Source organism: Candoia aspera, chromosome 1 (genome assembly GCF_035149785.1).
Source record: "Candoia aspera isolate rCanAsp1 chromosome 1, rCanAsp1.hap2, whole genome shotgun sequence".
Taxonomy (NCBI): domain Eukaryota; kingdom Metazoa; phylum Chordata; class Lepidosauria; order Squamata; family Boidae; genus Candoia; species Candoia aspera.
The window spans coordinates 28,150,564-28,166,210 of record NC_086153.1 but is presented as its reverse complement, the minus strand read 5'-3'; the positions used below and the strand labels follow the sequence as shown (position 1 = coordinate 28,166,210).

The window sequence follows — 15,647 nt, the reverse complement described above, 5'->3', positions numbered from 1 at the left end:
CCTGCCTGGAGGATCTGTTTTTCATTTCTGTCCATTAGTTTTTTCTTATGGTATTTAAATGTGTTTGATTTAATGTAAGAGTCCATTATAGAAAGCAGGCCTATAATACATACTGTATATTAATGAGATAGATAGATAGATAGATAGATAGATAGATAGATAGATAGATAGATAGATAGATAGATAGATGATAGATTTGTTTTCTCCTAAACCAGCAATTCCACTAATTCTAATCCACAAACCAGCAATCCCACTAATTCTACAGATTTTATAGGAAAGCAGCAAGGATGAGCCCAAAGCCGCCTTCTTCTGCTGTCTTTATTGCACAGCGACTATGGGGAAGAACCCAAGATTGCAGCAACTACTCCCAACATCTGAGCATAGATCACTTCCATACATTTGCAGGATATAAGGAAGTGCCATATTAGGCACCTTTGTTTCACATGTGTCAAATTTCAGATTACAAGCTCCTCACAGCCTCACAGCAGGAACTGCATTTCTTTTACTTTGTAAAAAGCCAAGGATATTGATGTTGTATAAATAAGTAAAACACATACTTGTAGAGGATGTTAGTTGCATGCAGGGCCCATCCTACATGCTATGCTGTCCAATATGCAGAGATTAGGAGGAGGGCGCTTGAGAAGAGCATTTGGATGTACAGTATTCAATTGCTACTCCATAGGCTGACCATACATCCCGATTTGAACGGGACAGTCCCGTTTTTTTAACATTTCCAGACTGTCCCGTTGTTTTACTATAAATGTCCATTTTGTCCCGTTTTCTTAAAAACCTTACTTAAAAATCTGAAAGTTCCTGCAAACCTGTCAGAATGCAGTCTGACTGAGTGGAAGGAGGGGGAGCTCAGCAGAAACGGTGGGGAAAAAGCTACAGAGCTCAATCCAGCAAAAAAGAAAAAAACAGGATCAGCTGATAGGTGGTGATCAAAGGGCGAGCTGATTGGCTCCTGCCTTGAAAGGGCGGGAAGAAAAGAACATAAAAGCACAGCCAGATGTGGAATGGCTTGTCGGGGACTCTCAAGCCCAGCCTTGCCTCTTGCAAACGAAGGAATCCGAAGTTTACCAGCCCAAGAAAACCAGAGAGGTTCCTACCTGCCGATCCAGCCCATCGCCCAGCCCTGCTCTGTTTTGCCATCCCAATGTCCTGTTTTTGTCTCAAGGAAATATGGTCAGCCTACTACTCCAAAAAATCAAACTGCTTTGTTTATACAAAACATAGATGCAGAAAACCTGTTGCTGGGGTGATTGATTTAGACCTTGGACAGCGATTAATATGGAAAAAAGTTTAGCTTGTTGAGCAAACATGGTCTAAGAGAGTCTTTTCTGACCATTTCCTCATTCTGCTCTGAGTGATCCATAGAAGACAAAAGTAAGATAGACATGTTTGTATAAAATATAACACGTTCTTGTACAGTACTGGGAAACAGCAACAGCTGCAACAGGTACCGCCCCCCCCAATACTCTGAAGCACTGCCCATCCCTACTTTCTAAAGTTGTGAAATTTTGCCACTTTTAAGAATTGTGATAATAGCTCTTCTTATAAATTGACTGAATGTTTATAATGTTGTTAAATGCTTCTTGCTTATTTAATTCACAGATATTTAGGAATTTTAGAAGTGTTTAAGTAGCTTCTGTTTCAGTGAAATTTAGTGTGATTTTACATAGGGGGACACTTCCAAAGAATTCTACTCCTTTCATGTTCTCCCTTCATTGGACTCTTGAGCCAATTCTGCAGTGGGGAGCCAGTTTGGCCTAATGGTTTAGGCAACGGGCTAGAAACCAGGAGACTGAGAGTTCTAGTCCTGCCTTAGGCATGAAAGCCAGCTGGGAGACCTTGGGCCAGTCACTCTCTCTCAGCCCAACTCATCTCACAGGGTTGTTGTTGTGGGGAAAATAGGAGGAGGAAGGAGTATCAGGTATGTTCATTGCCTTGAGTTATTTATCAAAATAATAAAGGTGGGATAGAAAATAAATAAATAAATATTTCAAGAAAACTTTTAGACATCATTAGATCCAAGTCAATACATCCCTAGCAAGTTATGTAATAAGTTTTTTACCCCTGAACCTATCACAAAGTTAAACAATAGAACAGTGTTTCTTAACCTTGGCAACTTGAAGATATGTGGACTTCAACTTCCAGAATTCCCCAGCTAGCATGCTGGCTGAAGAATTCTGGGAGTTGAAGTCCACACATCTTCAAGTTGCCAAGGTTGAGAAACACTGCAATAGAATAACAAATACATGGGAACCACCAGGTTGTTGTTGATGTTTTGAATTGGTACACTAAAGTAGGCATTGAGGTGCCCAATTATAATCATCTTTTTTTTTAAAAAGTAAAATTATTCCAGAGGAAAAGCTTTGCAATATTGTTGCCTGAAGTCAAGTGTAGGGGAGGTGCCAGCCTGTGGGATTATCCCAGGCTAATGTGCATTCCCACTTGATCAGTGGCCTTCCCTACTTGTGTTGCTCTTTCATAATCCTCTTTGTGTTCTGATGCTTAACAGGGAGGAAGACTTCAGCCTCAACACACTTGGAAGTCTAGTCATATGGCCAGAGCAGGAATAAAGCAATATATTGGAACCCTAGAAGACTGCTGTATTTTCTTGCTGGACAGGGAGGAAAAGACTTCTATTTCTCTCCCTCCTGCCCACCCTCCCAGCAGAGAAATATAGTAAGGAAGGCATACTCTAAGCCAGTGTTTCCCAACCTCGACCATTTTAAGATGTGTGGACTTTACCTCCCAGAATTCTCCAGCCAGCATGCTGGCTGGGGAATTCTGGAAGTTGAAGTCCACACATTTTAAAGTTGGCAAGGTTGGGAAACACTGCTGTAAGCATCAACTCAGGTTGTCTAGTGTACCTGAAGTTCTTCCCCGTATTAGGAAGAGAGCAGTGAAGGAGGCTTTATTCACCAAAAGCTGAAGGACTAATGATAGAATGGAAGGGTTAGAAGGGACCTTGGAGATCATTTAGTCTAACCCCTGCTCAGGGCTGGAATCCACTACTACATTGTCTCCAATTGATGACCATCCATGTTTAAATACTTAAAGCGAGGGCAATTGTACCATCTTCTGAGGCAAGGTGTTCTACTGTTGAACAGCTCCTCATTAGAAAATTATTCCTGCTGTCCAAATGAAATCTATTCCTTGTCATTTAAACCCACTGTTTCTTGTCCTCTGTATGTCAGCCCTTCAGATATTTTAAGACAGCTATCATATCTCCCCACAGTCTTCTCTTCTCCAGGCTAAACATATCCAAGGCCTCCAACTATTCCTTATGAGTTTTTCCCCCCAGGCCCATTATCATCTTGATTGCTGTCCTCTGGACATGCTCCAGTTTACCAGTGTAGTGCCAAGCCCAGTACTAGACACAATATTGTAGGCTGGTCTGACCAATGCAAAATAGAAACAATGACTCCTCTTCATCCTGACTCTGTACTTCTGTTGATATTGTCTTGAATTGCATTCGCTTTTTTCACAGCTGCATCATCCTGTTCATTTTCAGCGTGTGATCCACCAAGATACTCAGAACTTTTTCTTATATACAGTTGTTCAGTAAGACTCCCCTATATTGTGTACTCATGTCTTGGATTTTCCTGTCCAAATGAAGGACTTTATATCTGTCCCTGTTGAAATTCATCTTGTTGGGTTCTACTCAATTTTTTCAGCTTGTCATGATCCTCCTGAATATTGGTACTTGTTTCTAAGGTGTTAACTCTTCCCCCAGTCTTTGTGTCATCTGCAAACTTGATCATTGTGTTTTCAAACCCCTCATCCAAGACATTTATAAATATGATGTACAATGCAGGGCCTAGAGTGGAGCCCAGTGGTGGGCCATTTGTTACTGCCTTGTTCTTGACATACATTTGTTGGGTATGATTGTTCAACCAAGTCTTTATCCAACTAATGGTAGGGTAATCCAGTCCACATTTTACCATATTCGCTACTAGAATTTAATGGAAGACTTTATCAAATGCTTTGCTGAAGTCAAAGTACACTGTGTCTACCATATTCTTGTTGGCAATCAACTAGTCAATCTATCAAGAGAAGGAAATCAGATTGGTTTAGCATAATTTATTCTTCATGAACTTATGCTAGCTCCTGCCAAACAATGGATTCTTTTCTAAATGTTCACAAACTGACCGTTTAATCAGTCACTTTCAGAGTTTTACCAAGTATTAATATGAAAGTGTCTCTAGTTTCTTGGCTCTTCTTTTTTTAAGAAAAATAGGAACATTTTTCTTTCTCTAGTGTTCTGGCGCTACAAATGTCACCCATGACTTTTCAGAGATCACAGAAAAGGCCCCCAAAGGGTATCCTCAAGGTCCTTCAGGGTTTTCAGATGTAATTGATTTGGGTTTGTAGACTTAACCTCATTTGTGGTAGCCCAATGCTCCCTATCTCTGATCCACCAGTCCCACCTTGCGGCAAGGAGGCAACAGATTTATTACTTCCACGGTGTCTGTGGAATAGTCTTCCTCATTCATGCTTTTTAAAAGTCAACATTATTCAGCACAAAGCAGTTCAGAGAACTGTGAAGTTGCTGTCATTTAAAGGAAAAGCTGGTTCAGCTGAAAGGTTTAACTGAGGCTGGGAATTTCTCACTTGCAAGCAGTATAACAGATTAGGTCATTGCCAATGACTGCTGTTCTAAACATGTACTTGTGTGTGTTATTCATAAAAGTTTTGCTTAAAGATATCACAAGCATCACTTATGGTTGTTTACTTTTTTCTTCGTATACAAATTTACATCAGACAAAATAGTTTCTACACTGTGGAAAGTTGTGCAACACTAAGGCAGAATTAAAATCACACTTCTAGAGATGATGTCCCCTTGAACAACCTGGGATTTGTTTCTGAGTACAAACATGTAGATTTTGGAGTTTGGGAAAGGTTGCATGCTTGCCTATTGTGGAATTGTCTCTTCAGGTAGATTAATCAGTCAGAGAATTATAAGTTATTTGCACTGAGGGGCTTCCTCTGCTGTACCTCCAGGTATAAATGGCGACTACCAGGAATATCAGCACTTAGGTGGTTAGTGTGCAAGATAAGCCTCTTTTGCAATCTGTTCTAACTTCTCATATAGCAATTATCTGGTATTAAGCTTCCTATTTTGCATCCTCCCTGGGCTGGAGTGATGTCATGGGTTTTCCATGTGGGAAAGAATCAGGTTGCTGGAGTAGGTGGGGAGAGTCCCTTAAAGCTGCCTTGTGACCTGACACCATTACATGCAAATTAGGAAGCTGATGCTATTCTTGCCACTATCCAGAATCTCATCAGACAAGTGGCCTGGCTATAATAACCTTTTCTCATGATTACATGATTCAGAATCGCTCCTCCCCTTCTGCCAGAAAGACCAATTTGAACTATTTCTTGGTGTTTTTTAAAAAATCAGGGATACCTGGTGGTAATTGAACAGCTACACTCTTTGTTGGAAACTTAGAGGAAAATATATTTCCCTCTGTGGGAATATATACAATATCATATCCCTCTAGACCTACTATGATAATTAAAATTATCTTAAATTTTAAAATGAGGGGAGGTATCTAAAACCCAGAGCTGCAATCCTGTGCATGTTTATTTCAGCATAGATGTTTCACCAAACTCTGTGGGGCTTTCTCCTAAGCAAATATGCACAAAATACAGATCTTACGGATTGAAGAGCTCTGCCTTGTAATCCTGTACATTTCTATTACGAACCATTCTGCTCACTGCACTCTCAAACAATGGAGTATTGGACTCAGTCTCCATCAATCAAGTACCTGGCTTTTGGCTAACTTTACAGCTCACTGCTATCTGTGTGAACTCAGTAAAGTCCCTAGAAGTTACACCCAGGCAGATATGCATAATGCTATAGCCTCTTTCTCTTTAATCCAAAGATGAATCATCTAACTGAAGAGCAATTTTAATATACAAATGTATAAGGTCTGCAGTTGAAGAGTAGTTTTTTTAAGAGGCTATTCTGCAATGTTACTAAGATAGAAAAAGGAAATGAATCAGTTAAGTCTTGTTTAGTAAAGTATTGATTGATTATATGCCATCAAATTGGTGTCAGCTCTTAGCGACCACATAGATTTTCTCCAGGAGGATCTGTTTCCAACCTGTTCCTTCAAGTCTTCCAATGGGACACCCATCGCTGCTGTAATTGAGGCCATCCACATTACTGATGCTTGTCTTCTTTCTCTCTTTCCTTCCACCTTTTCCAGCATTATAGACTTCTTCAGAGAGCTACATCTTTGGGTGATGTATCCCAAGTAGGATAATTTGAGTCTGGTCATTTGTGCCTCAAGTGAGAAATCTGGGTTGATTTGTTTGATGATCCATTTGTTTGTTTTTTTGGTACTTGCTAAAGTGTATTATTCTATTTTGTGGTGCTTGAAAACGTTGTTTTCAGATTCTGACAATATGTTAATATTTAATTGATCAGTTATTTGAATCAAATACACATGCTAATTAAATACAGATTTCTTTAAACACTTAACAGCTCTATTTTCAAACCAATATCCATCTCTATTTAGATATATATTGATCTGCCTCAATATATTTCCCCCCAAGGATCCCCAAAAAAGTACTTTTTCAGTATGACATTGTATATAAAAATAGTCTCACATTCATTGCTTAGAGGATCAAGAAAACTATATACCAAATCAAGAGTTAAACTAGGCTTGGGAGTTATTCAGCACCACAGATTTCTTGAAAGAGGTGTAGGTGGGTGAGGGCTTTAGCCAATCAGCTTCTCTCTCTTTTGTTACACAGTGAAGTATCTGTTAATAAGGAGCCTGTTCATGAATCACAGAAAGAACTGTGGAAGCTTCCCCAACTAAGAGGTAGAGGTTTGGCTGCAAGGTGAAATCCTTGCCCCCCAAATTGCAAACATTTGGCAGAAGTTAATCCAGAGAGTACAAATTTTGGTCATCTTTAGGGCAGGGATGGGCAGAATGTAGACTGTACAGTGGTCTTTCTGTAAATCATTAGTCAGTTTCTGGCAGACCTCTAGTACAACCTTGCCAACTGATGTACTGGACCAACTCCTGTAATTCCCAGTCCCCAGACTAAGCTGTCCTAGAATTACAGGAGTTGAAATCTGATGCCCATGGAGGACATCAGGTTAGTGAAGCAATTTGCTGGTTGCTGGATTCATGCAAAGAACACATAATTATGTACACTTTAATTCTGCAAGAAACTTGTTAAATCTTTATGCAAGATTTACATCCTCAAAATCCAATAATGCTTTTACTAATATGAGAAAATGCCTATGAATTCTTCTTGCTTTGTTGGTGAATTACAAAGACTTCAGTCTGAAGAGAAAAAAAAGAGGAGAAGAATGAAGAGTTCAGTTATTTAAAATATGTACCTGCTACCTTTTAGGATAAAGCCCTTCCAAGGGGGCTTACAGAAGATAGTGTCATATATCATAGAAATAGTATCTTTCCAATACATAATTTGTTTAGATAAAGATTGGGTTTTTTTTAAAGCTGAATTGCTTTAGGAGTAAACTAGGGTGTTGTTGGGGTATCTTCCGTTCATGTGCATATACTGTACATGTACAGACGTGCCATGCATGTGGCATATTTATGCTTTTTGCTCTTATTTATGTGGATGATAATGAGTTCAGTAACCACTCAAATGTAAACAGTTATAGGTTAATTTTTAGCTTAAGCATAGAGACAAGCACGTATGCCTCAGAAGAGAGAAAGAAAAAAAAATCCTGGCTGGTCAGTGTATCCCCTAGCATAAGAATTTATGTGCTATTTCTAGCAATTCCTAGTACAGATTGAGTTTAGGGAATGTAGCACTTGCCCAATTACAAGTGGGTACTCTGGAAAAGGCAGGAAAGGGGCTACTGTATTCAGAAAAGTTGACATCATCGTATTAGGACAAAATGCTAGTGTAAATTAACTTTCAGTGAAACTAAAGAGATGTGTGGGTGAAGCAGACCATTTTACAGAAGGAAACTAATCCTTAGAGGATTAAATTTATCCCAAAATAGATTCATTCATTCATTCATTTTGCATGTTTTTTTGCATGAGAGCCAGTTTGGTGTAGTGGTTAAGGTGCTGGCCTAGGAAGCAGGAGACTGTGACTTCTAGGTCTCCCTTGGGCATGAAAGCCAGCTGGGCAGGAGTATTAGGTGAGGCAAGATAAAATAATAATAATAATTATTATTATTATTATTATTATTATTATTATTATTATTATTATTTAAATGAGCCAGTTAAAATATTGTGGGATTTCCAAATACAAACTGACAAAACCTTGGTGCAGAACATACCAGATTTAACTGTGATTGAAAAGAAGAAAGTGTGGATAATTGATATGGCAATACCAGGGGATAGTAGAATAGAAGACAAAGAATTGGAGGAGATCACAAAGCATCAAGTTCTGAAAATCAAAGTTGAAAGATTATGGCATAAACCGGCAGTGGTGGTTCCAGTGGTTATCGGCACACTGGGTGCCATTCCAAAAAACTTTGGATGGCACTTAGAAAATCTGTGCATTGACAAAATTTCCATCTGTCAATTACAAAAGGCCACACTGCTTGGATCCGCACATATACTATGCCAATTCGTTATGACATCCTAGGTTCTTGGGAAGAACTTGATGCAAATGAAGGCCAATGCCAGCTAAAGAACTGGCAGCTGTGATTTCATGTTATTGTGTATAATAGTAGTAGTAATGGGGTAAAATAACTCCACCTAGGAAACTAAGGAAACCAAACCCATCAGTTGCTGCATTATGGGTTGGATGTTTTTCACATTTCTTCTGGCAGCTTGTCTTACACTCTCTGCAGTCATATTGTGGAAGGGGTGATTCACAGGTATCAGTGAAGCAGATGTTATGTAGATGGGAGAAGTCTCTTTCCCCTCATGTACTGCTTTCTAAAATTGAATGAGATATTTGTAGTATATCAATGCTTTTGTGCCTTCTTCCACTTAGAATGGTGGGAATTACTTTACAATTCTCATTGTCCCTGACAGAAAATGCAAATAACTTGGGATGATGGCAGTTGCAATTCAGGCTTTACTATCCTAAGCAGCGGAAGAAATTACAAATAGTTCTTGTTTAGTGACTGCCTAGTTTAGTGACCATTCACAGTTATGATGGTGATGAAAAAGTAACTTTATGATCAATCCTCATATTTACAACCTTTGCAGGTCTGTAAAGCAAAAGAAAGCTGAAGTAAAATCATAAGCTTCACTGAGCAACCACTTCACTTAATGACCAAATTGTCAGTCCCAATTGTGGTTGCTAAACGAGGACTGCCAGTAATATCTACAGGTCATTGTTTGAGTTTTGAACGGAATGTGGTGGAAAGGAGAAGCAAAGCATGCCTGCTCCATCAAGTGGGTGATGTGCTACCAAATACCAGTTGCATCTTATTCTCAAGATTTTCTTCCTAAAGGACTGTAATGGCCTGATTGGGATCAAAATCCAATGTTCACATAAGGAGGCACGTGTATTTGATTTTGTGCAACACCCCTGAGCTTGTTCCTCTTAGCAACCCATCTGGATGCTTCCAGGAATCAAACCCATAGACAGGGAATCAAGCTAATTTGAGAGAGACACTCTAATCTCAAATGCTTTTTGTGGGCTTTTGCTGATTTTTATCACAAACAGATGGTTACTGTCCCATCCCTAAGTAGATGGATCTTTGATGTAATCAGTATAGCTCTCATTATGGCTGTTTCTATTCTTGTTCCTAATCACTTATTTAAAAAGGAAAATTAAGTATGCTCTTTCCTTTGGCATTTTAATGTTTGAAAGTGGATAATACAGGCAAATTAGTATGATGACATCTATCTTAGTCTTATGATGGATTTCACCAAATCTTCCAGATGCAGAGTATTTGTCAGAATTAAAATTCCACAATAATCTATTTGCTACCAATATGGTAGAGTCCCTATAGCTGTATCTTTGTTATATTTATTTTAAGTATCTAACTCTCAACTGTATTTGCTATAGTTTTCAGAACCTGGGCATTCAATGTGTGAAAAAGAGAGAACTCAAGGAATCCATCATCTCACGAATCACTAAGAAGATCAATCCATTCAATGGTAAGTAACCACTGATCATTAATTGCCTTAAAGACTGTTGAGACTCCGTAATCATTTACTTTCCAAACATTTTTGAAATATTGGTTCCCTTAATGTGTATCAAACCTCCCCCAGCCCTGCTGCACTCATGCCGTGCCTCGCCGGCCACCTGTGCACCCTCATGCACACCCCCCCAGCCCCTCTGCACTCATGGAGCACCTTGCCATCTACCCATGCATCCTCATGCACCAAAATTGAGGACCCAAAGAGAAATGTATGCGTGTGGATCCATGTGTATGTTTAAAGGTCAGACTTTAAGAATACAGTACTTTAATACCTGATTGGTTCTGTCTTTATATAGCCAGATCAGAAAGCCACTGAATAACTTCAGTTCAAGTTCATGTGAAAATGATACCTCTGTCACACACTGTAATCCTCCCACAGTTCAGTTGTTCCACTGAAACTGATACGTCATGGGGAGGCTGTGGTCATGAGAAAGAAGCACTCTCTTCTATGCACTTAAGCATTGTTTCACATCACTGGCAAAGGGATGTAGCTTTTGAGGGCAGAGATGATTCAACAGTACATGTATTAATACCACAAAGGTTTTTAAAGCAAAGTTGCATCTAAGCTCAGTATGATTTGTGGGCACAAATTGGATGCCATCAGGCTCTGGCTAAACGGCAGATAAAATTACCTTGAGAGGCAAGCACAGACTAGATCACCATATCCATATTGTGATCTTGGCCTAGAGCTGGGTGATTTCATCTGGTACTGTTCATAGTTTTATGAGATCTTTCTTACCTTATATCTTATCAGATATTTTATTTCTGGAAACTAGAAAATCTGATTCTTCAAGGAAAGCCTACAGACGTAAGAGAAATGACAAACCAAGTTTAATTGAAAAGCTGTATAACAGCTCTCTATAAGCAAACAGGGATGCAACTTAAAGGATTAGCTCAGAATATCAGAACATTGAACTAGCTAGGAAGGATAAACACATCTATCTGGGATTTCAGTCAGTAATCAACAGATTAGATTAGGTAAAGTTCATTTCAAGAATTCTGCATGAATCTTTTCCTTCAAGGAGCAGCATACAGATTTTTAAAATGAATATGGCAGTTTCCTCTTACAGACCATGAACTAGTAAAACCTAAAACTAATCAGTTAAGTCTTTAATCTTGATTCCATACAGTATCAAGGAAATTAAAAATGCTGAGGAGTTTAGTTTAATGGTTAGATTATAGTTAGATTTATAAGCATTACTGGGCAACAAAATGAGAAGGAAAGGAGATGGTAAAGACAAGCAGCAAGATGGAAAAGAAATTGAAAGAAAAGTCTATCTGAATGTTGGAAAATAAGCCAGTGTTGAGGGCATTTTTCTGTACTTTACAGAAAAATGGAATAGATGAAATAGATGTCACACTGCAGGAATAAAACGCTTATGTAAATACTCCCCAAGTAGCACAGAAAGAGAACAGCAATAAAAACAGCAGAAACAAATGTAAAGTGTAGGAAAGGAGTGATAGTTAAAAGCATTGTAAGATAAATCAGCAGAATTCTGAGCAAGAATGCAAGAAATAGCACAATCTTAAAGAATTAAGAGACCTGGAAAAAAATAGGTAGAACATTTTAGAGAAGTTGAAAAATAATGCAAATCACCTATATTTGGGAAAACATCCTGACACAGAAAACAAACCAAGTCCTCAATCCAAATAACAATATCCAAGGGAAAAAGAATTGCAGAACAGGAGAAGAAAGGCAGGTCCTCTTTCTTCTGTAATTTTTCTAGCCAGGCAGAGTCTATCAGTCCGAACAAAGGGGGATATATCAAGCTAACATCTCTAAGCAATGTTAGTCATTTTTCCACATTTTACTATGGAGCAACTTCGGGAAGGCATGTAGTCCAGAGCAAAATCTATATTCAGGATGACATACCCTTATTCATATATTCAAACAATTGCAAGAAAAACTAAGTAATGAAGGAAAAAAACCAACACCAGAGGAGATGGCTGTTCCCAACCAAAAGTGTCCTCAATCGAGGACAGAAAGAAAGGGAGGCAAGAAAAATACATTGAAATAACCCAGAGCACGCTCCTGGATACTGGCAGCCCCTGGAAAACAGGCAGCAGATATTAGAGGCATTCCCAAAAGTCTATGCTAGCCTTGTAGACTGTGCTCTCAAATAACCCTTTTTGGAGCATTGTTCTAGGTTTAACTTTGGGAGCATGTGGGAAAGTGAATGAATGCTTTCAGAGTTTTGGTGGGAGAAGCTGTTGTTTTCCTCATTTGGAGTTATTATTGGTTGTGTATGCTGGGAGATCATGGCCTGGTTGGCCTCTGCAGGCCATCAGTGCTAATTAGACATGTTTAGTGTCTGGCAAGATTCTGACAGTGAGTTATATTATGGCTTTTGCAACTGCTGGAGAGCCTCAGCTCTCTTTCTTGGAGGACTGAGTAGTCAGAGTAGAATAATTATCCCACTTTTGTGGAAGATACGATGTTCATATGACATGGAATTTTAATTCAGAAAAAAAATGCAGGGCTGTTATTAAAACTGGCCCTTCCTAACTGCATAGCTGTTCTCGTGATACACTAAATCTGGCATGATCAGTATTGTGTGAACATAGCCTCTGAATTACTTACTGTATTCTTTGATTAAAGATTACAAGAAACTTTGAGAAAGTGTGCAGCTATTTTATGAAGTTAGCTTGACCTTTGTAGGTTGAAACATGACTAACCATACTTTTTTGTAAATAAATGTGAGGATAGCAGGACAGCAAAGATGTAGGAGTCTGGGTCCAAATGAGGGGGACTTTGAGTGTAGGTGACTGTTTACTTTGTGAGTCACAGAGTGGTGAAGTGTGTACTAGATGAGGAAATGTGATTAGTGTTTTGGGAGGTAGTTGAGTGGGTGATACAGAAAAAGTTTAATGGATAGATTGGGGCTGTATTTCTGACCATGTGTGAACATGGAGTGAACCTAAAGTAGGTGGTGTTCCTCAATGTGGTCATAGGGTTAAGAAAGGTGGGATCATGACATACAACGCTTAGTCACTTTTCAAGTCTGACATTATCAAAAAGATCATAAACTTTCTTATTTTTTATTGCAATTTTATTAATTTTAATATTTTAATATTTATATTTTAGGCCTAATATCTCATTCAGAATCTCTAATATTTTAGAAATGAGCTTTCCAATTTAAAATATTATGTAATGCAATAGAACTAACCTACACAAAGTAGAAATTTAATGCTTGACTGAAGATGATGTGAACAGTGGTTCAACATTTCTGGAGGGAATTGGCTTGAAGAAAGACGATACTGATATTTAAACTGGGTTTCCAGTTTCTTTTAAAATTGTGTTTTTAATCTCTCTACAGCCTAGAAATATAATAGAATAACAACTGAAATCAGTTCATCAGTCCTGTTCAGCTGACCACAGATGTAGCTTCATAAGCTGTTGCTGCAACATGAGAGAAGTCTGTGGCTTCAATTCACTGCATTACCAAGATGTTGCATTTCTATTAACTTCAGCTAGATTTTTAAGAAGCCAGATGAGTTGCGATTTTTATCATCTACTATATGTAAAATATGGCAGGAATAAAGAGGAAGGCATAGATGATGAATGACAGAGTTAACTCAGATCACAGAATTTCAGTCCCTAGGCATTCCTTCTCTTCTAAAGAATATTTTGGTGGCTTTGTAGGGGTTGGGAATGGAGTCTGCTGAAATTCTGCAATGGTAACAGGACTGACACACAAGAACTGGCTGAATTATAGCATACATCTAAACATTGGAAAACCAACAACGGGAGGTGGACAATCAGCCTTGCCTGTTGCCGTTCTGGCAAATCGGTGAACGCACAGAAGACCTGTCTCTGTTATTTTGCCTCCAGTGCAGCACCTTAACATGAGTCTTCTCTAGCCCTGTAGTTTACTATTTCTGCACTGTTTGCCTGCCTGTTCCTAGAGTTGCCTTTAGATTAGCTTTCAGCCTGGTGGGAATTCTGGGAGTTTTAATCCTCCAATTACACCTGGAAGGTGTCCGGCTTGGGAAGGCTGTGTTAGAGAGTGGTAAGTTCAGTTCCATGCTTAGGCATGAACCCCAAGGGGGTGGGGGAGGTCATTGTTGAGGCCTAAAAGCCTCTACAGCCCCACAACTGGCACTGTTGCCTATTCTGTCACTTATCCCCATCTTTTAAATAGAAAAATATTATAAATTCCTCTGAGAGGTCACTCAGAGGTATCATGCAAATTTGTATGGTATGCAGTTGGAGCAATAAATTTGAGAAATCTTTGGAAAATCACTCATTTTCCAATTTTCGGGTTCTTAATTAGGGTTTCTAAAATTTACTGAGAGAAAACAAACACAGCTCATTATGTTAATAAACGCTTTTGAACTGCAGAAATTAGCAGATAAAGCTATTCACAACACAGAGGTCACTGTGATTGTTGTTGGTTCAGCTGCTTTTGAAAATACAGAAACAGGTGCTAGAAAAATCATTCAAAGTTCTCTTGAATCTCTTGACTTATTCCTTGGGCTTGCCCAAATTGTACAGTTGTCTTCCACTTTGAGAAACAGTCTGAGCTGTGAGAAGATAGAAGTCTTAGCCACAGCAAACACAAATTTTTCTAAAGTAGTCAGAATGATAGGAAATGTGTGGCCTAGTATTATAACATACTTGTGGTTGATTTTTTGCTTCTGAAGTGGGTGTGGCCAGTTACAAACACTGAGTAATGCAAGAAGCGGAAGTTCTTCTCCCGGCAATATGCTGTGTGTAAATACTGCTCTCCTGCAGAGTATCCTGCCAGAAGAAGGCTGTTGCTTATTGAGAATAACAACATGGATCTCGACTGGGCTAGTAGCACCACACAATAATTTCTCTTTTACTGTAAGTTACAAGTAGATTTCAACTGACTTTTCCCACTTTGGAAATATTATGTATTTGGACTAAGCAGTCAGTGATCTGGATTTGAAAGGAAGAAACAGATTTGGAAGACACATAAGTGCTCATTCTGCATCTCTCAGTGGCTCCTTAAAGAAGATGGGCCTTTTCTTTAGTTTGCATAGTTGTCGCACATTTTCAGGAAACACACGTTTGATTTAAGGAGGTGCCAAAAGGTCCATCATGTATACATACCCATGCATGCTCTGAATCACCATTTCCCTGTCCAGTCCGGAACACTGCACAGCCCAATTAGTATCTCTCACATTTCTGCTGTAGACAGGAACATTTGAAACTTTGCACTCATCCACAGTTCTCTTGATACTGTAGTCTTTACCAGTACACCTAGGGACTTTTGAAAGCACTTCTATTGTTTGAGAATAAACAGGGGAGTCACATTTGTATGGATAACCCATAAACAATGACCAAACATAGAATGGCATTCTGTTGTAAATGCCTAGTATGGAACAACTTCAGATTTTGGCAGAAACCACTGATTAATATGCATCAAATAGTTAGGATTTTCTTGTGATACAATGCAAATGCCAAATATTCTTAATACTCTTCTTGTGGAACATTCTTTCTGTTATTCAGACTTAGGCACAATAACCTACTCCTCATTTTTTTTTTCCAGCTGGAATACTGAGGGGA

General features: G+C 38.8%; 2 protein-coding genes across 2 annotated transcripts in view; one reads left to right on the top strand and one right to left on the bottom strand.

Moving 5' to 3' along the window:
- USP34 (ubiquitin specific peptidase 34) overlaps positions 1-15,647 on the bottom strand; it is a 617,663-nt gene that overhangs the window by 282,964 nt on the left and 319,052 nt on the right. The gene's annotated exons all lie outside the window — the stretch shown is intronic.
- REL (REL proto-oncogene, NF-kB subunit) overlaps positions 1-15,647 on the top strand; it is a 50,783-nt gene that overhangs the window by 14,592 nt on the left and 20,544 nt on the right. The window contains exon 4 of the mRNA XM_063301120.1: positions 9,979-10,070. Within this exon, the coding sequence (XP_063157190.1) occupies positions 9,979-10,070 (92 nt within the window). The remainder of the gene's footprint in view (positions 1-9,978; positions 10,071-15,647) is intronic.